Consider the following 26,781-nt stretch of genomic DNA (forward strand, 5'->3'; position numbering starts at 1 on the left):
GGGATTCGCCCTTCCCACCAGAGCATTGCCAGGTATCGAGCTGTGGAGTTTCAGACTCTGCCCTCCCGCTGTTTATAGAGTCTTAGTGGAATTTAAAACCTCTCCTTTCCCCTTTCTCCCTTTTTTGTTCAGTCTCTGCTGCTGTTTCCACTTTTCCACTTTCTTTCCAGCTGCCTTTGGTGGGGGTGCTTTTTCCCATACTCTCCCACCCCCCACCCCTGTTTCTGTCCTCTGCAAGCAGTAACAGCTTCCTGGCTTCTGTGGCTTCTCTCTCCCCCAGTTCACTTCTCTGAGCCACGTACCTGCTGAGTTCTCTGGTTCGGGTTGTGCAGATTGTTGTGTTAATCCTCAAATCAGTTTTCTACGTGTGCAAGAGGGTTTAGTGTTGATCTGGCTGCATTTCAGGGATGAGAGACACAAAAAAAACCCTTCCATACTGTTCCACCATCTTGGCCCCTCCCCCTAAATATACTTTTTAAAATTTTAAAAATATAGAGACTCTTTTTAAAAATGATTATTTATTATCCATTGGTGTGGCCAATCTGATAATTTGGCAAGGTTTTGAAGTAAGAGAAATTATTCCTTTGCAAAATAACCTTCCTTTTCTGAATTCCTCATCTCCTTCATGTACTAAAGCCCTTGTGCCCTCTTGTGACTCGCCAGCTTTTTAAGAAATGATTTGATGTCAATAATTTATATTTTTGTGGAACTTTAGGTCAATGTCTTACTTCTCCAAGAGTTATTTGCATGTTAGTATTTTAAAGTAATGCTGCAGTAAAAAGTTTTCTTCTCAATATAATTTTAGAGATTCTCTAGAATGTGAGGTGACATATTTGGAGGCAGGGAAATGACTTCTTGAACATAGCTGAGGGACCTTGTTTTCTACATCTACATAAAACTGATGATGAAAACAGCAAATCATTTGATAGGTGTTTTCACATGTGTTTATTAAAATTACATTTCATTGTCACTAAATGTCCATTGTATTGAAACTATAGTTAGGCTATCGATGCTACACTATATGATAAACGTGGTATTACTTAGTCTAGAATGTGTTCAATAGTGGGTTACTTTTAGTAGCAAAATGAAGACTATTAGCATGAGCAATGATGTATGAAAAAAGAATTAGGGCTTTTTCTAGGTAACAAATAATGAATCACATATTCTCATAGATAGCTTTTTAAGTTAAGATGGAAAAATTATTTGTTTTTATTTTATTGCTTTGAAAGCTATCAAAATTATGCTAAAAAATGTTCCTTTTGGGATAGAAACTCTCAGAACTTTGGTATGAAATTCTTAGAGTGCCTTCCTAAGGTCGCTGTTTGTTCTGGGGACTTAAAAGTAATGCAAGCCTACTGTTTGGCTTAGCAGTTTGTGGGAGGACAGAGAAAATCTTGAAAACTCTCAAATATTTGTGATAGTTCTGGAGGCTCTTATGCTTCCAATCTGTTATGAGATGTATTTTTGATCCAGACAACTCAGTAATTTACCAGGAGTAAAACAGACCACTTTGGTGGGACTTACCTTTGTTCAGTGATCTTGCTAATGAGATCCTATAAAAATGGTGTGGACACTCTGGCCATTCCTAATACTGTAGATTGATTTCAACATTATCTTCTGTATAGGACTGAAACAGAGATGAGTGGAAACATGAATGTTAGGTCTAGCCATAACTTATTGCTATTACAGTCTTAAATCTTAGCTTATATAATGTTTGATTTTACTGAATTACTTTTTACCACTTAAAAGTAGTTTTATAAAATCCAATCCCACATAAATTTGATTCAACCAACTTAAAAAAATTTTTTTAACGTTTATTTATTTTTGAGACAGAGAGACAGAGCATGAACGGGGGAGTGTCAGAGAGAGGGAGAATCTGAAACACAGAATCTGAAACAGGCTCCAGGCTCTGAGCTGTCAGCACAGAGCCCGACGCGGGGCTCGAACTCACGGACTGCGAGATCATGACCTGAGCCGAAGTCGGCCGCTTAACTGACTGAGCCACCCAGGCGCCCCTGATTTAACCAACTTTAACAAACATTATACACCATAGTAGAGGACTATTAGATCTAAAATACCGTTAGAGAATATTTAGATTGCAAAATCTCGATTCACATTTATTGAAATTTTTCTCTTTTCTGGATAACAATTATATTAATTTTGAATTAAAAGCAAAACACCTGGAAGGAGCCAAATATCTGAAGCTATTTGCTTATATTGCATGAAGCAAATAGGAATATAGATGGAGTTTAGTTGGAAAAGAAGTAAAACAATATTGGGGAAGAAAAAAATAAAATTGAAAATTCCCCAAATTAACCATTCGTGAAGAACAAACTGCATGCCAATATCTTTTCACACATTGTATCTCTTATTCTTCACAATATCTATGGAAGATATGGTTGTTCACGCATTTATTTAACAAACATTGGAGGAGCATTTATTTTATTCCAAGCACTATTCTAGATACTGTGGATGTATCGATAAGCAAGAGAGACATGGTCCTATTTTCATGGGGCTTGCATTTGAGAAGGAGCAACACACCATATACAGATAAGAACAGGATGACATGATTGGAAGTGTCACTTGAATTAGACTGGTATTTTGGGTTGGGTGGGCATATCAAGGATCCTGGCAGCTGCACACATTGAAGATATGAAGAGAAGGTGATGGAGGAGGGGATAAGAATCTCAAAGGTCCTGACCAGGAAAGACCTCTGTAAGCTTAAGGAATAGAAAAAAACGTCAGTGTGGCAGGAGCAAAATCAGTGAGAGAGAACATCAGGGGAAAAAGTAATCCAGAAAGGTGCTTTGAATACATAAATCAGAGCCCATGACTCTCATTCAAAATCATCTAAGAATTTCTCAATACATGTAGAATAAAATCCCCAAACTTTTCAGGGGCTGAGGTAGATTCTGCACAGACATGACTCCTGCCATCTATCCATCCATATGTCTTCTAGTTTTCTTCCCACCAGCAACTCACATCCTTGCTGACTGGCCAGTATGATGCCAAGCATCTCCAGCCTCAGGGTGCAGTTATTTGTTGTTCCAAATTCTCTCTTTGTAGATATGTGCATAGCTTCTCCAATTTTTTTCATTCATTTCATATTCATTCTCTGCTCAAATGTTCCAATCTTAGAGAATCCTTCCCTGAATATCATTGTAACATCTCATCTCCTCCTATTCCCTTCTTTTCCTTTACTTTGTTTTTCCCAGTTGCTATGGCTGCATAAAAAATTACACCAAAACTTAGTTACCTAATGGGGTGCCTTAGTGGCTCAGTTGGTTAAGTGTCTGACTCTTGATTTTGGCTCAGGTCATGATCTCATGGTTCATGAGATTGTGCCCCGTGTCGGGCTCTGCACTGGCAGCATGTGGCCTGCTTGGGATTCTCTTCTCCTTCTCTCTCTGCCCCTCCCCAACTCACTTGTCTTTTTTTGTTTGTTCATTTGTTTGTTTGTTTTAAACCAAACTTAGTTGCTTAAAACAACAAGAATAATTTATTATCTCTCATTGTTTCTGTGGGTTAGGAATTAAAGAGTGGTTCAGCTGGGCATTTCTGGCTTAGGGTCCTTTATGAAGCTGCTGTCAGACATTTGGCTGGGATAGGAGTCATTTCAGCCTTCATTCATATGTCTGGTACCCGGTCTGAGAAGACTCCAAGAGCTGGGGACTAGAACAGCTGGGGCTCCTCAATCACCTTTCTCTTTCTCTATAGGGTCTCTCAGCATGCTGGCTTCAGGGTAGTAAGAATTCTTCCACGTGGTTCAAGGATCCAAAGGCAAATGTCTTAAGAGAGAAAGAGCCAGACAGAAGCCATATCACTATTTTGATGGTCTTGGAAAGGCAGGGGATGTTATTTCTGCTGCATTCTACTGGGGTTGGGGCAGTTACAAAGGTTTACCCAGCTTCAAGGGAGAAGGTGGGGGTATAGGCTTTGCCTCTTGAAGAGAAGTGTTGATATAACATTATAAGAACATGTGGGATGGTATATATATAAACATATGTAGACTATATATGTATATAAGTATACACATTCTCCAATGTTTGGAAAATCAAATTTGTCACATTGCTTTATTCTTCCTCCAAAGCAGTTTCCAGTCTGATTATTGCCTGTCTCCCTCACTAGAATATAAATCCTATAAAGGCAGGACTCTGGTCTGTCTTTGCTGCTGATCAATCTTTACCATCTGAATCAATGATTAGCATAGAGTAGGCACTCAACATTTTGCATTGTTGAATGAATAAACATCTCCCGAATCAATTATCTATGAAGCAACACAAGTATTATAAAAACCAGCGTTTTAGAGATGGAAGAAAATTTTATAATATTCTATAAATTTTCCCAGAAATGTAATAAGACAATAGAACATACTACAATTATATTTTTTATGGCAATTAGTGAATTTATTTTATTTTATTTTTTTTCAATATATGAAGTTTATTGTCAAATTGGTTTCCATACAACACCCAGCATACTACAATTATCTTAAAAGGGATTTGGTTTTCACAGTGTGTGCCTAAATAGAAAAAGAAAAAAAATTCTATAATATGTTGGAAAAATTATGACTCTTTTCATGACATTATATTTACTAAGTTCTCAGTGGTATAAATTGCAACAGATGAGGAGTGGCAAGTTTAGGCCACTTGTGCACAGATTATAACTTTGCAAATAGCATGTTAATCTTCTAGTCACAACAACACAAATGCAGTCATTTAGCTCATAATGATATCAATGAAGATGAACTGTATGGTACAGGGACCCTTATTCTCTGTTTTTGACTTCTCACTTTACCTTTTTCAATGGACCTAAATTTCTGCTTCTTTTAAGGTGGATTGTTGACATACAGAAGGAAATTATTGCTTGGATCTTTACTGCATCCAAGAAACATTAATTTGAAACTCATTCTCTGTAACACTAAATGTAGTGGTTTGTGACAGAAACATGGGAATTGGCCTTAAAATTGTCCTCTTAATAACAAGCCTCAAGGACATAAGAATCGTTTCACCAGCGGGAAAAATAGGTGACTTTTCATGTGATTTGAAAACAACCTAAAGCTCACAAAGAAGAGTTGAGAAATTAATTATATATCAGCAGTTAATGTACAAGCATTTAAAAAGATGCTGCAAAATTCGGGGCAAAAAATAATTTTTTCATAGCTGACAGGAATACTTAACTAAAACTCCAAGATAATTAACTAAAAAATTAGAACTAATATAAATGTCAACAAATTATTTGGATAGATTATAAAAATATCAATCAATTTTGTATAAATACCAACGTTTAGAAGACCCAATGGTAAAATAAGGAAGCATAATACCTACCAGCAAAATATAAAACACTTAGGATCAGTGATAAGATATGAAAGAGGGACTAAATTGAGAGACAATGCGGTGAAGAATTTAAGGAGCATGGCCTAAACCGGCTCTTGTGACATCTTGGCAAGCCAGCAGAATGGGTCTGCAAATTCTAAGTGACAAAGTTGTCACTGGTGACAAAAGTACAGAAAACTGTGACTTCTGTTTTCACCACTAGAACTTACCAGAAGTTCATCTGTTCTTCGGCTGTCACAGAAAGAAAATATGTCACCCAAGAACGGGGCTAAAGCTGTGAAGGTGGTTTTTCTGTCACCTTTGTGGGATCCACCAAGGCACAGTATTTTAAGTCCCAGCATGAACAGCAAACTTGAGACTTGTTTTACTCTGGAGGACACCATTGGGTTAGAAAACTTCCCCCAAATCTGGATCCAGAAAGAGAACCAATAGTTCACTAAAGAAGTGGACACCAAAATGACCAGCGGAATTCTCCAGAAACAGTGGCTGATACCAGCTTTGTAGAGACGTGTTTCAGTGGGCCGGCTTGGCTTCCTTGGTTTGCCTTGATTCCTCAAGCTCTCCCCACAGATACCAGGAAGGCTTGAAAACCAAAAGGGCACCTCCAGGAAGAATGTCTGGTTCTTATTCCTCAGATAAAAGCATTACATTCGCTTCTGAAATCCTAGAAGGCCTCCTGGGATGGTGTCCCAAGACAGGTAGCATCCTCAGTGGCCACAGTAGGAGAATGGCCCCTCACAGACCTCGGGCTGGCCCTGACCTGCCACCTGCTCCCTTCCCCAGGTTGTACCTTTCTGAGGTGCCACGCCCTTAGGTCCTCAGAAGTAGAGGCCAATGGCCAAATAACCCCGGAATTTAACTTCTCTGACGATGTTGCCAGGAAAAGGGCACCCCGACCAAGAAAGCTGGGAGAGAGAGAGACCTGGCCTCAACTTTTCCTTAAGGAGTCCAGAGGCGAGGCAGGAAAATGTCCCCAGGGAGGCACACGACAGTCCTGTCCCCCCCTCCCCGAGGGTCCTACAACCTAGGCAACCCAAAGTGTAACCCATTTGTGGGTGGTGGAGAGGCTCGGAGCCCAGAGTGACCCTGGAGCAAGTCACTGTGCCCGAGCTCTGTGGTGAGGAAGTCCCCTCCCAGCAACCCTGCTTTCAGACTCAGCAATTGACAACTTATGGTGACACTGGTGGGAATGCGGAGGGAACTGTGAACTCCTCAGGTGCGTGGATTCCCACTAACAGTTGGGTGGTGAGCCCACTGCCTCCTCTGCTGACCCAGTGTCCTCGCTCCACGGCAGGGGCCAGAGCCTGCCTTGGACACGAATGAGGAGTGCTACAGAGACCCTGTTGACGCTCTAAGCACCTGAGCAGAGGTTGATTATCTGAAGCAGTTTGGGACTTCCTCGTTTAAAGAGTCGGCCTTGAGGAAATAGTCCTTGTACTCCAGTTTTACGCAGGAGGAGGCCCTTGCCTGTGGCCCCTGAAAGTAGGAGTGAGCACGATGCACACATACCTTCTTCCTGAAGCCCACCCGAGGCCAAGCTGGTAGAACTTGATTCCTTCGGAGCTCCAGTAAGTCCCTGTGTCCTCGGGCCAGGAGGTTCGTGGTAACCGTGGTGCCCGTCGTGGACGTACTGCAGCACAACCAGAAAGACCTGGACCTGGCAGTGTAAGGATACAAAAGCTGAAGGTGAAGAACAGGTATGAGGAGCTGTACGCAAAGAACCTGGAAATGAGGAAGATCTCCAACGGGTTTGAGGGGATCCTGGACCAGGTGCTGGAGGAGGCTTAGAAATAGAAGTAACTTGCCAGAGCCCAAATTCAGAGGGTTCTGAAAGAAAAAGACCAACTTACTGTAGACTTGGACTACATGGAAAAATCTTTCTCTGTCCTCTTCAAGTGGTTTGAAAAACACAAGGAGGTCATTGAAGGATACCGCATGAATGAAGAATCCGAGAAGTGTATGAGGATTGAAAGGAAAGACCAGAGATACCAAGCACTGAAGGCCCACATAGAAAAGAAATTCAAGCTACCAAACGAGGAGATCATGCAGATCTGGAGCAAAGCCCAAGCCTTGGCCTTGGCCTTCCATGTGAGCTTGAGGAAGGAGCAGATGTGCATCCAGTTGCTAGAGAAGACCACTGAGCGGAAGACTAAAGAAAATGAACTCATCAGAATCTCTGACAACCTCATTTCTAAAATAGAAAAGATCCGAGGTGCAAGTTCTTGACCAAGGTCTGTCTCCATTATGTCTGACTCTCTATTGAAAGATCTCATGTTCTTTCTTGACTCTATAACTTGTTTTTAAACTGGATTGCTTTAAAAAGAAGACTAGTTTCCCTCTAGTCAATGGAGGAGGAAGGGAGGAGGAGGAGAATGAGGAGGAGAAGGAGGGAAAGGTGGGGGAAGGAGGAGGGGAAAGTGGAGGAGGAGGAGGATAATTATTTAAGAGTTTAAGGCTTTGGAATTATACAAATCTAGGTTTAAATCCTAACTCTGTCATGTACTAGCTGTTGGGCTTAATCTCTTTGAGCTCACTTTCTCTGTCTATAAATGGTTGCAATAATTGAAATATTAGTGTAAGATTGACAGACAATGTATGCATGGAAAAAAAATAATAGCTATTAAATATAATTTAAAATGCATCAAAATATTATTAGTAAAACTGTGGGACTTACATAATGGACAGATGGAGCAATAATATAGCACAGATGCTCCAGGGACAAATACTAGGATATATAAAAATATACTATTTGATAAAGGCCACAATACAAATCAATGAGGGCAGAAGAAACATGCCAATAAATGATTCTGAGCTGTGGGTGAAAGCTTTGAAAAATATAGTACATGTGTACTTTTCACCTAAACATAAATAAATTCCATATAATTTAGAGCACTAAATAAACAAAATGAAACTATATCAATTAGAATAAAATCAGACTCACTAAGTATTTGGATATTGACATGGGGAAAAAAACCTCCAAGACAAAAGAGCAATAGCAGAACCACAGAGAAGAGATGGACAGATTGACCACATATGAAGTTAGGTCGAGGGGCACCTGGCTGGCTTGGTGGAGCTCGTGATGCCAGATCTCGGGGTTGTGAATTGAACCCTGCATTGGGTGTAGACATTACTTGAAAAAAAAATCTTGAAAAAAATATTAGGTCTGGGGCACCTGAGTGGCTCAGTCAGATAAGCATCTGACTCGGCTCAGGTCATGATCTCATGGTTTGTGAATTCAGGGCCCGCATCAGGCTCTGGAGACTGCTTTGGATTCTGTGTTTCACCCTCTCTCTGCCCCTTCCTCCCTCACACTCTGTCTGTCTCTCTCAAAAATAAATAAACATTAAAAAACATTTTTAGGGGCGCCTGGGTGGCGCAGTCGGTTAAGCGTCCGACTTCAGCCAGGTCACGATCTCGCGGTCTGTGAGTTCGAGCCCCGCGTCGGGCTCTGGGCTGATGGCTCAGAGCCTGGAGCCTGTTTCCGATTCTGTCTCCCTCTCTCTCTGCCCCTCCCCCGTTCATGCTCTGTCTCTCTCTGTCCCAAAAATAAATAAACGTTGAAAAAAAAAATTTAAAAAAAAAAACATTTTTAAAAAGTTAGGTCTAAATGACAGCAAAAAGGTAATGAAATATTTGCATTATTCATGATAGGTCAAAGGTTAATATAAATATTTAAAGAACATTTATAAACCAATAATAATTATAAACCCTATTACAGAAAAATGAACAAAAGGTGGAACAAGTAATTTATTAAGTAGTACAAAGCCTCCCCTGCCAAATTAATACAAGAAATCTCAATAACAAATTTAAATTAACTTTTTTGTTTATTATATTGGTAAATAATTTTAAAGAAAAATATATAATATACACGATTCGCTAGTGTGCCCTGAGATTGGAAATTCATGTATTGCAGAAAGAGAACAAATAGGAGTAAACATTAAGGAAATTATACTAGAGTTATAATCCTTGACCCAATGTTTTTCCTATACAGATTTGCTCTTAAGAAATAGAGATGCAGACTATTACTAATGTGCAAAAATATATTTATTAGAGGATTATTTGTAATAAAGGAAAATTGGGAACCAATTAGGGATGGATAAATAATGGTACAATCAAATGATAGTACACTATGCAGTAGTTAGTTAAGCAATTTTGAAGAAAAGTTAGGAGAATGGGAAAATGTCCATAGTAAAATTTTAAAAGCATAAAGGAGTATGCAATTTTATAAACCTCTATATCATACTCTGATTTTTAGTGGTTGTTTCCTATCACGGAACTTTCACTTTTTACTTTGCATTTTCCAGTATTTTGTCAAGTTCTCCATAATAATTATATGTATTTTAGTACTCAGGAAATGGGCAAAATGCTGCTCCTCATTTTGTATTAAGTAAGCAAAACCATAAAATGCATATTCAGAAGGTCTCAACTATATAAATAAAAGTATTTATTTTTAAATCATTTTAAAATAAAACAAAAAGCCTGAAAAGAAAGAGTTTTATGTCTATTTGGCAGGCAGTGGACAACCTGAGAAAGTTCATGGGACCATGTGATTAGAGTGGCAGTTAAGATGAATTGCTTCGCAGGGTGCTAATAACTGGTGGGGAAAGGTGATCCGGACCAGGCTGTGTAGTAGAGGGGACAAGAAGGGGTTGATATTGAGTTACTACAAGGAACAGAACTGAAAATACTTGGAGACTGGGAGTGGGACATGGAGGACAAGTAGGAGCCAAGAGCTTAAAAAAAAAAACTCCTGAATTTAAAAAATACATACAATTATTGTAGAAAATTTGAAACAATAAAGAAAAATGCAAATTAAAAAAGTGAAATAAAAATAAAAGTGCCAACCTACAGAAACATGAAAATTTGGAGGAAAAGCTGGTGTGAAAGAGTAAGTTAATTTTTAAACTTAAGTTTGTGGCTACAAGAGGATATTAAAAATATATTTTAACATCTCCCTTAGTTTTTATTACATAATATGTAAACAGTAGAAAAAATCAAATAGGAGAGAAAGGTACACATTACTATCAAATCTCCTATTGAATTTCCTATTATTACTGGAAGTCCTTCTCTTCATTACTAGCCACTTTGAATTATTTTCAGTTTTATTTCCTCTGGTGATCAATTTATAGCTGTGGAGCTCAAACCTCGATATCTTGACCTATCAACATCAAACATTACCTGATGTCTCCACGGTCGGAAAGACCAAGAACTTTCTCTCTCTTCCTAATTTTTTTAAGTTAAATTATTTTGGGATTCTTTTGGTAACGATTGTAACATGTTACACTTCTGTAAGATGTTTAATACTTAAACTTTTATATCTTGATCAGCCAACTTCAAACATTACCACTGAATTCTCGACAATATAAACTGAGAATGTCAGTGATTATAAACTTCCTTACACTTCTCATCCCCCTGTTTTTCTCCCAATATCTGGCAGGTATGTGATTACTTATTAAAGTTCAGAACATTTATATTTTATTTGTAACTAAAATAAAAAAGACTCATATTTTGCCTAGTGGTTAAATTCTAAAAACTGATAAATATTTGATAACATTATGACTATGTAAATATTTTTGATGTAGAACATACATGTTTGAGGACCCACTATGAAAGAAATGTAATTCTTTATTTCTTTGCTTTTTAAACAACTTTATTGAGGTATAATTCGTACACCATATAATCCATCCCTTTTAAGTATACAATTTCAAGAGTTTTAGAAAACTTACTGAGTGGTGCAGTTTTCATCATAATCCAGTTCTAGAACATTTTCATCACTCTGATAAAATACCTCTTGTCCATTTACAGTCAATCCCTTTCCTACCCCCAGCCCCAAGTAACCACTAATCTACTTTCTGACTCTACAGATTTGCCTTTTCTGGTTTTGTTCACATAGGAAAACAGATTTAAGATTTATGTATGTTGTAGCAGGTATCAGTGTTTCATTCCTCTTTACTCTAGCTAGGGCTCCATTGTTTTGATTTACCACATTTTGTTAGTCATTTATAAGTTGATGGACATTTGAATTGTTTCCACTTTTTGGCCATAATAAATAATTCTGCTACAGACATTTGTGTACAGATCTTTCTGTGGATTCATGCTTTTTATTTCTCTTGGGTAGATACCTAGGAAATTAAATTCTGTACTTTCTAAACCAATCTACTCAAAGAAAAGTGTCACAATTATCAAAAGCATCTGGTGTTGTGGGAATCAGAGCTCAGAGAACCTGTACAAAAATGCCAGTAGTGTGGCTACTGCTTTTGGTGTGAGGAACAAATACAACTTTTTGTTCCTGACCCAAGGATAGGCTGGTAGGCTGATCTGATAGTCTGTATGAATGGCAAAATCTCAGAATCTTTACAGTTCTTGACATCTTTTTGTATCTGTTAATAAAATAAGGCATATCGATTTTATTGATCTTTTCAAAGAGCCAACTTTTTAGTTTGTTGATTATCTCTTTTGTCTTTCTGAGTTTTATTTCATTAATTTCTGCTCTGATATTTATTTCTTTATTTTTACTTATTTTGCTTATCCTCTTAAGATTCTTAATGTGGATCCTAATGTCACTGATACAAGATCTTTGGTCATTTCTTTTTAAAATTTTTTAAAATGTTTATTAATTTTTGAGAGAGAGACAGAGCATGAATGGGGGAGGGGCAGAGAGAGAAGGAAACAGAATTTGAAGAAGGCTCCAGGCTCTGAGCTGTCAGCACAGAGCCTGATGCGGGGCTCGAACCTACAGACTGTGAGGTCAAGACCTGAGCTGAAGTCAGACACCCAACCAACTGAGCCACCCAGGCACCCCTGTTCATTTTTAATACAGCTATATAGTGCTATAAATCCCCCCATCCCAGGTACTGCTTTAGCTATTTCTCACAGATTTTGATATGTTGTATTTTCATCTTTATTCAGTTGAAAATACATTCTAATTTCCTTTTCAATTTCTTATTTGGCCCATGGGTTAATTAAAAGTGTATCATTTAGTTTTCAAGTATTAGGGATTTTTCAAAGATATTTCTGTTACTGATTTCTCATTTAATTCCACTGGGGTCAGAGAATATACATTGTATTATTTGATCTTTGTAAATTTATTGAGATTTGTTTTATCACCCAGCATGTGATTTCTTTTGGTAAATATTCAATGTGTGTGCTTTAAAATAATGTGTATTTTGCTGTTGTTCAGTGGAGTGTACTATAAATGTCAATCAGGTCAAGTCTACTGACAGTGAGGTTCAGTTCTCTTATATACTTACTGGGTTTCTCTACTTGTTTTGTCGATTTTTAGAGTGAGATGTATAAAATATATGACTATATGACTGTAATTACAAAGGTATTTATTTCTCCTTAGATTTGTATTATTTTTGCTTTCATGTATTTTGAAGCTCCATTATGTGCATCTTCATTTTGACACCTTCATTTTTTAGAGGCCTATCTGTGCATTAAAAAGCATATTTACTACAATTTTTCCAATATTTGAAATGCTTTTTGGCCTGGAAATTTTTGGAATATCTAGTGTGCCATATTGTTAAAACTTTGCATATTTTCTGGGGTTTTACTTATCAATTTATTTATTAAAAAAATTTTTTTAAATGTTTATTTTTGAGAAGGGGGGAGGGGCAGAAAAGAGGGAGGCACAGAATCCAAAGCAGACTCCAGGCTCTGAGCTGTCAGCACAGAGCCTGATGTGGGGCTCCAACTCACAAACCGTGAGATCGTGGCCTGAGCCAAAGTCGGACGCTCAACAGACTGAGCCACCCAGGTGCCCCTTTAGTTATCAATTTAGAAGTAGTGTGCTTTCATTTAATCAATGACATAATCTTTTTAGTTTGTTAAGGTTGTTTTAAAATTTAATCCTTTTTTTTTCCTTGAAGCCATCTTTTTTGGATCCCCTGTTTCTTGTTCTAATTTGAATTAATTTCTTCCTAGCCCTTCTTCACAGAAGTAAACCTGGGACTTTGTTTTCAATCTCTATGGCTAGTTAGGTACAAGTCTCTGATTTTAGTCACTAATTACTTTTTGTTTCTCAAGTATACTGACTCAGGCAATTATTTTACAAGATTATTTGAATGGTATGCTTTCCAATTTGGTGCTCCTGAATATGTCATCATTTATCTTTGTCATTTGCTGGGTGCGAACTTGTAAGTTTAAAACTGTTTCCCTCCAATTTATTACACGGTGCTAGTATAACCTTAGTATGAAAATCAATAAAGTTAGTGCTACAAATATTTCAAACATTTCACTCATGAATTAGGATGTAAAGTTTCTAAATAAAATGAAGACTAGCAATGCATAAAAACAATAATGCTCTATGACAAATTATTTGGAAAATAGCTCATGGTCAGTAAACCTACTGAAATAATTACACTTCAGTCTGAAGGAGGAAAGTCATGTGATAGTATCAATAATAATAAATGCTAACAATTAAAACATTATTTTTTAATTCTAACAATTTAATAGAGCAGTTACTATGCTTCTGATACTGTTTTAAGTTCTTTGTGTATATTAACTCATTTAATCCTTACATCAGCATTATGAGAAAGATAATCTTATTATGTTCCTTTATACATGAGGGAACAGACACATAGTAGTAACTTGCAAAAGATCCCATAATTCTTTAAGTGAAAGAACAGGGATTCAAATTCAGGTAGTCTGGATCCTGTTCTACGCTGCAATATATCTTGGCATCCGTAGATACTGAAAACTCATTCTATAAATGTTTATCAACATTCCAATAAAATATTAGGTAATAAGAATGAAGGAACTACTTATTATAATAAAGATAATTTACCTGAATATAGAGGTAAAGCAAAAGAGATGGAACATATGAGAGAGAAGAAACGAATTGGATCAATTTTTACCCTAATTTAGTACTATTTTCTCAACTTCTCCCCAGAGCTCATATTGAACGTTTTGTTTTGGCAAGCATATTTTAATTTCTCAGCGTACTTTCTTGTTATCTTATTTCTCTGTCTTATGTCAGAATTTTTTTGGTTTAATTTTATGAATGCAACATCTCAAATTTTTCTAAACAGATTAATTAGGAAAGAGAAAAGTTGAATGCTATTCCCTCAGTTCTATTTTCTTCAATGTGATTTATTTTATTTTTATTCTATTTAAAATATTTTTTTAAAGTTTATTTATATTTGAGAGACAGATTGAGTACAAGCGGGGGGAGAGGCAGAGAGAGAGGGAGACACAGAATCTGAAGCAGGCTTCAGACTCCGAACCTTCAGCACAAAGCCTGATGCAGGGCTAGAACCCATGAACCCTGATATAAGGTCATGACCTGAGCCAAAGTCGGATGCTCAATAGACTGAGCCACCCAGGCGCCCCTATTCTTATTCTATTAATACATCATGTAGACATTAGTTATAAACTAGAAAAGGAAAATGCTTTGAATTCTCTACATCAACAGAAATAATTTTTTGATGCTGCTTAAGGTTGAAAATTATATTGGTCAAGGATTTAAATAATAAGCTTTTCGGAATAGCTCATTGTTCAAATTTTAGTTTTATTTTATGAAATGCTTAATGCAACAATTAAGCATTTTTGTGTATTAAGGGTGTCATCAGTACACTAAGAGTTCATACGTATCAATATGTGACAGAAGTGAGATAGTGAAAGAAAGGGCAAGTAAGTTTCAATGACAAAATTCACCAACACTTAAGCAGAATAGTCCTCAATTTTTACATTGCAATACTATTGGTAAACTAGCCAGTGTGAGGGCTTGAAATTTCTTTCCATAATTAGAAAAACATTTGTGCCCTGAAAGGGGTTATAACCTTAAGGACTAGGGTGTTTGGCTCATAAAATATTAGTGGTGGAGTGCTTGCATTTTATAGAGACTTTTTCACTGTGATTCATCTCTGAGAGCACAGTTCAGATGTTGACTATCTCATTAAAGAAAAATCAGCTAAGAATTTATTAAGTGAATGTATCTAGGATTATAAATTAAGGCACAGGGAAGGCAAAATCAGTACTTTCAGAGCAATAACTAGCTCATTTCTGACAGTTCTGGAAAATGCCCACAGCGGTGAGGTTGCAACAATGTAAAGCTAGCTAAAGACATTACATTCAGCTGGAGTTCAGGAAACAACTCGTTGGAAAAAGGAAAACTGAAGCCTCGGTTGATATAACCTTTTCTTTTTTGAAAACTTCATTTTCTGCTGACCTTGTTGCCACGTTCTGTCCACGAGTGTGTAGAAGCGCCTGTGACCCCGTGGTGGTCCCTGCCCACCCGGCGCGGCGTCCCCGGGGCTGCAGCGGGTCCTGGGGGCGGGCTCCCGCTCCGGCTTCAGGAGGGAGCCCCCAGCAGGCTCGGAGGGCGCCCGCACCTCGCGCCGGTCCGCCAGCACGTGCCGAGAGGCCGCCGGTTGGGAGCTGGAGCGGCCGGTCCACCTGAGGTTCCTCCTGGTTCACAGCAGCGTCCTGCTCTTCCCTTTCAGTCTCTGTGGGATCTCAGTGCCGGTGGAGACCAGGCGTGACCCTCCGTGGCGGGGCGGCTCAGGGAGGTGGGGCCGTGGGCGCACAGAACTTCCTCCCCGGCGCCCCCCGCGTCACACCCGCGGAGCCAGCTCCCTCGTGGCTGCTCTGGGGTGGCAGTGGCCACGCGGCGCAGACCTGGCAGAGGTGGGTTAAGATAAGACACCTCTCCAGAGGCTGGGGGTCAGCCCTGGGATCAATAACGGCGGAAGTCTGGCTTCCCGCGCCCGGGAGGCTGCCTCCGTCTGGTTAGAGAAGGTTCCGAGGCGAGGTGGCCACCGACAGGAGTGGCTCCAATGACAGCCGCAGACTTCACCAGAGCTGGCTGGCCAGTGCTCCTGGAGGGTATGATACTGAGGGCAGCCAGGTTTTCAACGCGAGCCGCCAGCAGAAGCTTCTCCCAGGTCCTCTTGAGATTTATGAGGTAATGCCGTTACTTTTCCTTTTGTAGACGATGGTTTTGTTTGGAAGTCAAGGTTTGTGCCACCCAAATGGGTTCCTGATGAAAGGAATTTGAGGGCATCCTGCTCCTTTATTTGCAGGACATCAAGGGCTCTGGACGCTGTGAAAGTTTTCTGTGAAGTTATTATGGGAACCCAGAAAGGAGGCCTATACGACTCTGCCCAAATAGCGCAGAAATCTCATCTCTTCTAATTTGTAAATCAGAAGACACTTTTTTTTGAGAGACAGAGAGAGAGTGGCAGAGGGGGAGCTAGGGGCAGAGACAGAGAGAATCCAAGGAGGGGAAGAGAGTGAGAAAGAGAGAAGCAGGAAAGCAGAACTCACCAAAGTGGGGCACAAGCTCACCTGCAGCTGGGCTCATGTTGGCCTGAGGGGGAGCCTCAAACTCAGGAACAGTGAGATCATGACCTGAACCAAAGTCAGATGCTTAACGACTGAGCCACCCGGGCGCCCCAGAAGACACTTTCTGTAACAATTTACAAAGATGCTTTTTACAGATATTATGATTTTGACCACCAGATGCACTCAGTGTTTAGACACACATAGTAACTTTATATTGGAAGGCCTTGTTAGTAAAATCACAGATAGTGCCCATTTTAAAGGGCTGGCTTTAAATCTGGGAAATATCTCTGTTTCTCCATTTCCTAAACTGTTAAATGGGAATATTACCTACCATTCATGGGGTTTTTGTAAAAATTTTAAAATGGTAAACTGTTAGGTACTAGGAACAGGGTCGGACATACAGTAAGTACTCAATAAATACGAGATATTATCACGTGTCTACTACATATGAATATCGGTAACAGCAAGGTATCTTGTAGGGAAGAATAAAACTACATCTGGCTTTCTAAACAAGCAAGAAGAGATACTGCTTTTAAGTGTATTTTTCTTAGCAGCTTGCGGATAGCAATAGCTGTTATGGAGCTCATACTCAGGGTCTGTGCTGGTTTCAAAGAAAGCTCACCATGTGTTGGGAGCTTGGCAGATGACTCAGTTCTGATTCCTTTTATGTTCACTTTCTCTCATTTTTCTTCTAAAATGCACAAGCGGCACAGCATCCATTTCTCTCCCTCTCTCCCTTTCTTCTTCCCCCCACCTTCACACATTCCCTTTACTTCAGCACACACATGCACACACACACACACACACACACACACACACTCTCTCTCTCTCTCTCTCTCTCTCTCTCTCTCTCTTCCACACTAGTTTCGTTTTATTTATTTTGTAACCCCCAAAGGATTCACGGAGCAGGCTGTGTGCAGCTGCCGTGTTTTCTACTGGTTAAATTGGCAGTTACCTACTGTGTGGAGTTGCTAGGAGAAGGTGAATAAGCATGATTACAGCATCATTGATGTACATAGTCTTTCAATAACAACCTGTGGAGCTCCGTGGTCTGTCTTCTGCATGGCTCTATGTGTTATTTTCTCATTGTTGCCATTAATTTTTATTGCGTTTGTTGTTAGGGCATGATATATCTTTAACTGTTGGTTCCAGATCAATGAAGAGACAAAAACCTTGGCATTTAAAACAGGCACTTTTTTCTCAGGGTGGTGCTGCTGACACTGGTTCCTACCATCTGCTTTCTTATTACATCCTGCCCTCTTTCTATTGGTAGAGAGGCATTCAGCTTCTTCTGGTGCGCTAAAGTCATTCACGTTTCTCTTGTGCATAATAGATCTTGTAAACTGTAGGAATTCTGATGTGCTTCAGTGCACCGAACGGTAACAGATGAGCTGCTTTTGGGGAGAGCTGGAACACTCAGTCGGTCAGTAGTACAGTAGCAGGCTCACATGTGCGGATTGCTCCTGTGAGGTCAGAGGATCTGTTTATACTGCTGTCTGCTTGGGAGGTTGGGTGATGTGAGCAGTGGATATGCCTGTCAAAGTCAGTAGCAATTCTGGCAGAGGCTGCCCTCAGCTTTGTAAATCTGCAGTATTTTGATAGATGAGAGATGCTACTGTATAACTGTTTGAGATTTGTAGTGGTCTGAGGAATGCTTGTTCTAGCTGCTGAAACTGACTGTAACTATATTGCCCTAGGAATATCATCATGGGGTCTACTGCTACAGAAATTGAAGAATTGGAAAACACCCCTCTTAAGTATCTGATAGGAGAACACACTGAAAAAATGTGGCAACGCCTGAAAGGAATGTGAGTAAGCTCTTTGCTTGGTTCTGTGTTTTTATTCCCACCACCCCACCCAAAACTTGACTATTAATATGACTAATTGTTCATAATATCTGACTGTGGACTAGTGTTTCCTTTAGAAAGATTTTCTCTTAAAAAATAAAATGTGTGAGTGTCAGCTAACAACTTGCCTGAAGGATGGATAGTCTTTTTTGCACCTGTATGTGTAATATAAAGTAAGGTAACTCCCTGAGAATTCACTTGACTGTTACAACACATGGTTTCTTTTATACATTCTGTATATATTCTTTAGATATGTGGTTTAGATATGCAGAAAAGTAACTAGAAAAGCTGCTTGCCAGGATACTTGCAGAAATAAAATTTCCTTCAGTAAAATAAAAAAGATTACTACTGATACTTATTTCTCTGTGATTAGATTTTGAAAACACAAGGGCAGGATTAATGTGATAATAAATACTTATATTCCACTGTGCTTCTTCTTTGTCTTAATTAATAATGTTTGCTTAAGAAAAAATGTGGTAAAAACACTAGTAGCATACCAAACTTATTGGAGAGTTTTGGCTTTAAATTAACCAATTCACTTCTTCTGAGAACACACAGTAGCTCATGGTATAAAATAGACCTTACTAACTTGGGCTAAGAGATGTGCTTATGTCAAACATGAAATGTAAGTACCTGGGTCAAACTTTAATTGCATTGCTATTCACCTTGCTATTTAAACAAGATTTAAGTTTTTTTTCTGTCTATGCTACTAATTTCTGTTCATCTGTTCCAGCACCCTATGTATACATGCTTTATTTTAATTATAATTTAAAAATCAGGTTTAACATTTGGATAAAAATTTGCATTATGAATATATACAGGCCAGTGTAATTGCTCAGCATATTTGTAGTTCTGAAATGAAAATATATTTTCTTGTTTATAATCATAGCTGAAGGAATCCTATACCATGCAAAATAGAGATTTTCTAGGATTCATATTTCTAATGCTGCATTTACATACTGTTGTATAAAGTGCAACATCTGAGTAAATTTAATGTGGTTGTTTTTATATCTATGATTTTTTTGAAAGAAAAATATTGTTAAACTTTGTTTAGAGGAAAAATTCCTACTACTTTCCTCCACTTGAATGTATTTAATGATGTTTGTATATTTAAGTAGTATTTTCTGTATATTTTCTTACAGTTGAAGTAACATATGACATTACAGTGCACTAGTATAGAGCTCACTAATAATGCAAACAACATTTAACAGAGAACTTTTAAAAAGGAAGCCATCTTACATCATTTGAATGAATTAGAGAAATATGTTTTCAAGATCCATTGAGACCAGAATTACAGTTTTTTGGGGAGGTGGTTCTCTAAGGAAACAAATAATCCTATAAAAGCAAGTAACAGCTTACAAAATTAATTAGCATAGATGAAAATTAAACATTGGTAGTCATCAGATGATTTGTCCTAACCTAATTAGTAGATGAACATCTGTACCGGAAAAATTATAGATCATATTACAACCTAGTTTAGATTTTCTTCCCTTTAGCAGGACAGGATGTTTTTGCTTGTTTGTTTGTTTTGTTTGTATTTGTTTTATTTTTCTGTAGTTACTTAAATGTATGAAGATGTATGGTAGTGAATTTGTGCATATGTCTTAAAAAAAAATTGAAAAGTGACTTTGTGTTTACCTGACATTTTAGAGCAGTTATCTGACTTTCACTTTATCAAGTGATCTCAAAGATCAATCTCATTTTATTTCAGTAGAGTAGAGTCATTCAGCAGTAGAGCTTCATGATTTGATATTCAACATTGATGTAAGATATAATAATACATGCATGTACTAAGTAAATTTGGTATTTTGCCTCCATAGAGTCACTGAAGGATCATTTAGGGGAAAAATTACTGAAACTAGTTTTTTAAAAAATAATTATTATTACCAAACTGATTGAAATGACTGATTGGCTTTGCATCAAAGAAAGAAGGAATTTGCATTTTGGTACTATTACTTTAACTTGTACTTTGACTTAAGACATTTTCAGTATTCTAGGTTTAGAATTTTCAAAACAAGAAGCTCTAAATCTAAAATCTGCATGACTAATGGCAACCAAATTGTTTAATTATGGTCTCTTGTGTAGTCTGCATTCATAGCAGTGATATGAGGGTCTCCTCATTCCATTGCTGGAATTGTCTTGCTTATTTAAAATGTAATATTGATTCAAACAGGATTTTTAGCTTCTTACAATCTCTACTTCTAGAATTTCACTTTTTAAGTGTTGGCAATTAAAATTATGTTATTCATGAAAGCTATCAAACAATTTTGCAATAATTTTTTAGTTTGTTCAAAAGCTCAATGAGGACTTTTAGATATTTGGAAAATGATTTTTCTACTTTTACTGTATCTAACTTCAAAGATACATTGATTTATTTCAACAGGACATTCTGTTTTTAAGTAGGTTTATAATATGTACATTTTTGAGGTTAAATAAAAATAGAGACAAAGGTTAGTAAAATAAAGTTTATTCAAGTATACTTTAAATTTGGAAACATGAACTACTGTAGGTAGATATTTATAGATAATATTTTATAAGCAATATCATATAACATAAGATTTTGTAACACTTTTTTTGAGTTGATAGAAATAATTTTTAAATTTTGTAGCACATGTGAAACATCATTAAACTAAATTAAAATATCAATTATTCTCTACCTCTTTGTTGATTTTTTTCATTGAGTCCCTTTTAAATCTCCTTCATATAATATTTAATTGAGACACCATATTTGGTGATATGCCAAGAAGTCTCTTGTTCCTTTGTGGAAACAAAGGTGAAACCCTTTCCTCTTCCCATTTCTGATGTAGACTTGCATGCTTTATTTTATTAATTTTATTTTATAGTTATGGCTTTTTTCTTTAGCTTTCTTCAATCCATCTTCAATCCACCAACTTGTCTCTCAATATGACAGTTCAGATTCTACACTATGACTCACCATCCATGATGTTGGAAATATTAGCGAATGGCTATGGCATCATGCCCTTCATAAACAACACTTACAAAGAGTCATATACCTGTCCATACGTTATCAGTTATTTAGGACCTGGAAAACATTTCCTATTTCTTCTGCCATCTCAATACCTAATGAAGTTTCTGGTTCAGAAGTTTTCTGTGACTCTGGGACCATGTACTAATTCCTACAGACTAAGGACATTTTTCTAACACTAGTCTTTGCAAAGACTGTTAAGTTTATTGATTCCCATGAGGAACACTGATTTGAAGATTTTGTATGTGTTTTCATTTATGCAGTTTCCCCTCCAATTTTAGAAAGAATTCTGTTCTCTGTGTCATGGTACTCCTTTATTGTTATTTTTAATGTACAATTGCTCCACAGCTGTGGATTTAAAAGAAAAAAAATCATATTTAAAAAATTTTCCATGCGAGCATGGAACCTGATGCGGGGCTCAAACCCACAAACTTCAACATCATAACCTGAGCTGAAACAAAGTCAGACACCTAACAAACTGAGCCACTCAGACGCCCCAGCAAAAACATTTTAAGACATTGGTACTGCTCTTTCCAGTCAATGCCACTGTTCTAAGAGTTTAATGCAAGGGGCGACAGCCTTTCCAGAAAACTGTGATCAACTAGAAATTCCAGTGAACATGACGTTATAACAAAAACTTATTCAGAGTGTTACCTTTTCCAGTTGTTCAACAGAAGGGAGGAAAGTTTAAACTACTTAAAACTACAAACTATTGACAAAAATCTAAGACTCATTACTTCGTAGTAATTATTGCCAATCCTTTCAGCTTTTATAAATGTAGGACTAGAACTTATGAGAATTTTACAGTTAGAAATGAACTTAATATTTTTTTTTACTTATTTTTTATTTTTAAAAATGTTTTCATTTATTTTTGAGGACAGAGAGAGACAAAGCATGAGCAGGGGAGGGGCAGAGAGAGAGGGAGACACAGAATCCGAAGCAGGCTCCAGGCTCTGAGCTGTCAGCACAGAGCCCAATGCAGGGCTCTAATTTGTGAACCAGAGATCATGGCCTGGGCTGAGGGCAGACGCTGAACCTAATGAGCCACCCAGGTGCCACTAAACTAACTTAATATTTGAGAATTAATTTTGCACATATAGATGCTTACCTCCATATCTTGACAAGTGTCCAGATATTAAGATGTGGAATTGTGAATGCAACAGTTGAAAGACCTAAGCTGCTCTTTTTTCTTTTTCCCTCTGATGGGTGGTAAACACAATCATCAGTAATGGAAGCATAAAATATAGAGAAGAAGAGAGTGCAGGAGAAAGGAGGAAATGTGTAATAACCCTATAGCTAATTTAAAGTAACTGTAATTAAAGAGGGAAGTGTGTTGAACAGCTCTCAGATGCACTTGCCCAAACCCTTATCACCAAGAAGATGTAGCAGAAATACATATTTAGAATGAAAATTGGCAAAACAGGTAAAATGACAGGAGCTATTAGCACCATATTCCAAAACTGGAATTATACTTTAGGATAAAGCAGCATTATAGATTAGCAGATCTGATCCTTTTACTATCCTGCCTTCTAGTACCTTCCCTTGAAAGTTCAGCATCCTTCACCTTGTACCTGCTCCACATTTGGAACCTCTTTTCATACCTCTCCTTCTGTGGCCACCTCCCAATCAGCTTCAAGGTTGTCCCAAAGAAGCACTGCATACCACCCATCTGCGTTTACTCATTTTGTTCTCTCTTCCCAAGGGAGCCACTCCTTTCTCCTCTCTCAGCCAGAGCTGCTTTTGTTCCCTGTGATGTTTTTAGAGATGTGTGGGGATGCTTCTGGTTATTGCAGTGCCTGAGGATGTTTCTGTATTCAGTGGGCAGCAGGGTTCAGGCATGATAAATGTTCTCCAGAGCTTGGGAAATTCCTTCTTCAGGAAGAATTATCCTACTCACAATGCTACTAAGGAACACTATTAAGAAATGCTCAAAGATCTTGTCTTAAATTTCACTTGCAAAGGAAATCCTTCTTGATCCTTCACACTAGGTCAGTTTCCTATATTTGGCTCTTAAAAGAACCTGGACTTCCCTTTTCATAACAAAATCTACCTTCACTACTGGACCACAAGTTCCTGAGGGCACGAATTATGTTCATTGTGTTTGCTTTGGGATCACCAGCACCTAGCACAATACCTGGCATGTGGTAGATCATGCAATAAATGCTTTTCAATGAATCAATGAATGAATAAAATTTGGAATCTTACAGTGGTTCTGACTTCAAAGTTGGAGGATCAGTCAGGTTGCCAAAATAGGGCCTAAGGTCAGGTTGGAGGAGTAGAGATAGATTCACAGATAGAATAGGGATGGAGAAGACGGGAGAAAGTAATATTTGCTTATCATCTACTAGTTGTCAGAACTTTCCAAATATAACATCTGTATGCTTACTTACTTTTCCAATGATTTCAAAAAGTAATTATCCTAAGTTGGTTAAATAGCTAGTGTCTGGTGAAGCTTGCATTTAAATACAGATTCATCTGCCTGTAAAGCTTTTATTCATCTTACTTTCAAAGCACAAAAGAAGACATCCTCAGAATAGTTACCAAGAAAGATCACAGAAAAGGATGCAGAGTCGTGCTTCTGAAAACTTAGTCCATGGGTTTTGTGGTAGACAGAAGAACTGCCCCCTAGACATGTCCACGTCCTAATCCCTAGAATCTGTGAATCTGTCAAAGGGGAAGTAAGGCAGCAGATGGATTTAAGGTTGCTAGTCAGCTGACCTTAAAATATGGAGATGAGACTGCATTATCCAGCTGGGCCAAATGTAATCACAACGGTTCTTAAAAGTGGAAGAGGGAGGGAGAAGAAGAGGTCAGAATGCTCTGATGTGAGGAAGACTCAACTTGTCTTGGTCAATGATGAAGATGGAGGAAGCAGACTAGGAGGCAAGGTATGTGGGCAACCTCTAGAGGCTTGCAAAAGTAAGAAACGGATTCTTCTCTAAGCCTCCAAAAAGAATGCAGCTTTGCCAAAACTGTGATTTTAGCCCAGTGAAACTTGCCTCAAATTTCTGACCTACAGAACTGGAGATAATACGTTTGTGTTGTTTCAAGCTACTGAGTTTGTGCTAAATATGATGCAGCAGCAGTAAGAAACTAATACATTCTTTTTGTAATAGAGTAACAGAGTGCTGAATCAACATGACCATTTTTATATTCTTACCCTCTCCCCTACCACTACCCCCCAACACACACTTTCTCACACAGACAGGATGCTTAGGGTGAAGCCAGTCTTGGCCAGTCTATGGAGAACTGGAGTCGATGCTCTTTATCTTTAGCCATTAAATATCTCCCTGTCTTCCATCTAAACCTGGTTTATATGCCTAGACCACCAATTTTCTGACAAAGCTCTGATATTGAGAGCTTATAGTAGATTCATTTCAAATGTCAAAGAAGAATGTTTATGCTCTTTTTTGGAAGTTGTTGATAAATCTTAATTTCTTTTCTCACATTGTTGAGTATATGATAGTTTTGATGGTTTAGTCAGAAAAATCAGCTTAAAAGTGTGTCCTTCAGTTATAAAAATAAAGAAAACCACCTCAAAAAAGCCTATTCTGGTGTGTAAATATAATCTTATTGTAAGGCTCAGTCCTTATATAATATTATGTTATATTTATAGAATAGAGATATCATTGAGGTAAAATACCTTAGAGATTAAAAACTGAACTGTGGAATCAGTCAGGTATTTTCTAATACCATCTGTCCTTTAGCTGCGTGATCATGGAAAATGTATTAACTTTTCTAAACTTTACTTTCTTTATCTGTAAAATCCAATTATTTGATTCGTTCACTCATTCAGTAAATACCCACTGGTTGTGTACTGTGTCAGGCACTAGTTTAGGTAGATGAGCCTACAGTTTAGTAGAGGAAACAAACATCAAAAAGGTGAATTATAAAAAACAATAAGTTAATATAGAGTAAGAAGTGACCTTAAGAAAATGCACAAAGTGATGTGATCAAGAGTTACTTGGGAAAGTATTTTGGTTAGGAATGATCTATCTTAGAAGGTGCCTTTTCAGCTGAGACATAGACAAAACCTCATGAGATCTTGGGGTGGGGTGGGGTTAATGAATGACACCTCTCCTCAGCAGGGGCAAAGTCTGCCCTCCTAAATGTGCTTTCACAGATGAGACTGTGATTTGTATAAGCAGAATATCCCTTCCTCACTCTCTGAAAAGGATAGCTTGCACCCCCAGGTCTAATTCTTTATTCACAATTCACCAACCAAGTGCTCTTCCTCCTTTGTGAAAGAATGTGAAAAGTGGCAAAGGGAGGCCTGAAAGGCTTTTTCAGGTGAAGGTTTTTCCACTTGAAAGGGAAGCATTTGGATCAGGGTGTCTGCATATTGCCCAAATCAAGGTAGTGCAAATTAAATAAAATAATGTGCATAAGAAATATAGCACAGGGGTTGAGCATCTGACTTAAAAAAATTTTTTTAACATTTATTTATTATTGAGAGACAGACACAGAGCATGAGCAGGGAAGGGGCTGAGAGATAGAGACACACAGAATCTGAAGCAGGCTCCAGGTTCTGACCTGTCAGCACAGAGCCTGACGCAGGGCTCCAACTCACAAACCATGATATCATGACCTGAGCTGAAATTGGACGCTTAACCAACTGAGCCACCCAGGCGCCCCACGCCTGACTTTTGATTTTGGCTCAGGTCGTGGTCTCACCGTTCGTGAGATTGAGCTCTGTATGGAGATCTGCGCTGACAGCAAGGAGCCCGCTTGGAATTCTCTCTCTCCTTCTCTCTCTGCCCTTCCTCCTGCTTGCACACATGCACACATGGGCTCTCTCTCTCAAAATAAATATTAAAAAGCAGAAATATAGGGGCACCTGGGTGGCTCAGTTGGTTAAGAATCTGACTTCGGCTCGGCTCAGGTCATGATCTCGCGGTCAATGAATTCAAGCCCCATGTCGGGCTCTGTGCTGACAGCTCAGAGCCTGGAGCCTGCTTTGGATTCTGTCTCCCCATCTCTTCGCTCCTCCCCAGCTCATGCTTAGTTCTCTCTCTCAAAAATGAATAAACGTTAAAAATTTTTTTTAAAAAAAGAAATAGCACAATACCTGGCACACAGTAACCTTCTCAAAACACTGTAGTTATTAATATTTCCATAATCTTAATCATTCTTATGTGTATATAAACTCTGCTATTTAACAGCTATATGATCTTCTCTAAGTTGATTGATTTTTTGATGCCTTAGGTTTCGTATCTGTAAAGTGGGAATGATATCATTACGTATCTCCTAGATATTAAAAAGATTAAATGAATGAATCTTATGAACATCTTAGAACAGTGTCCAGAATTCAAGAATTCTAGCTGTTATCATT

General features: G+C 38.1%; 1 protein-coding gene and 2 pseudogenes across 2 annotated transcripts in view; 2 read left to right on the forward strand and 1 right to left on the reverse strand.

Annotated features, from left to right (window-relative positions):
• The window catches only part of LOC124514182 (transforming acidic coiled-coil-containing protein 3-like), a 136,787-nt pseudogene extending 129,228 nt beyond the window's left edge, over positions 1 to 7,559 (forward strand).
• Positions 7,560 to 15,415: 7,856 nt separating this feature from the next.
• Positions 15,416 to 16,271, reverse strand: LOC124514183 (40S ribosomal protein SA-like; annotated as a pseudogene).
• Positions 16,272 to 18,320: 2,049 nt separating this feature from the next.
• PDE1A (phosphodiesterase 1A) overlaps positions 18,321 to 26,781 on the forward strand; it is a 323,710-nt gene continuing 315,249 nt past the window's right edge. The window contains exon 1 of one of the 2 annotated variants that reach the window (XM_047084618.1): positions 18,321 to 18,424. In XM_047084618.1, coding sequence (XP_046940574.1) covers positions 18,324 to 18,424 — 101 coding nt within the window. In that variant the 5' untranslated portion in view covers positions 18,321 to 18,323. The remainder of the gene's footprint in view (positions 18,425 to 26,781) is intronic. The other variant, XM_047084613.1, reaches the window with a different exon arrangement.

This window comes from Lynx rufus, unplaced genomic scaffold, assembly GCF_022079265.1.
Source record: "Lynx rufus isolate CCGP_SWC_20201006 ecotype Redwood Valley unplaced genomic scaffold, mLynRuf1.p SCAF_2, whole genome shotgun sequence".
NCBI classification, from domain to species: Eukaryota; Metazoa; Chordata; class Mammalia; order Carnivora; family Felidae; genus Lynx; species Lynx rufus.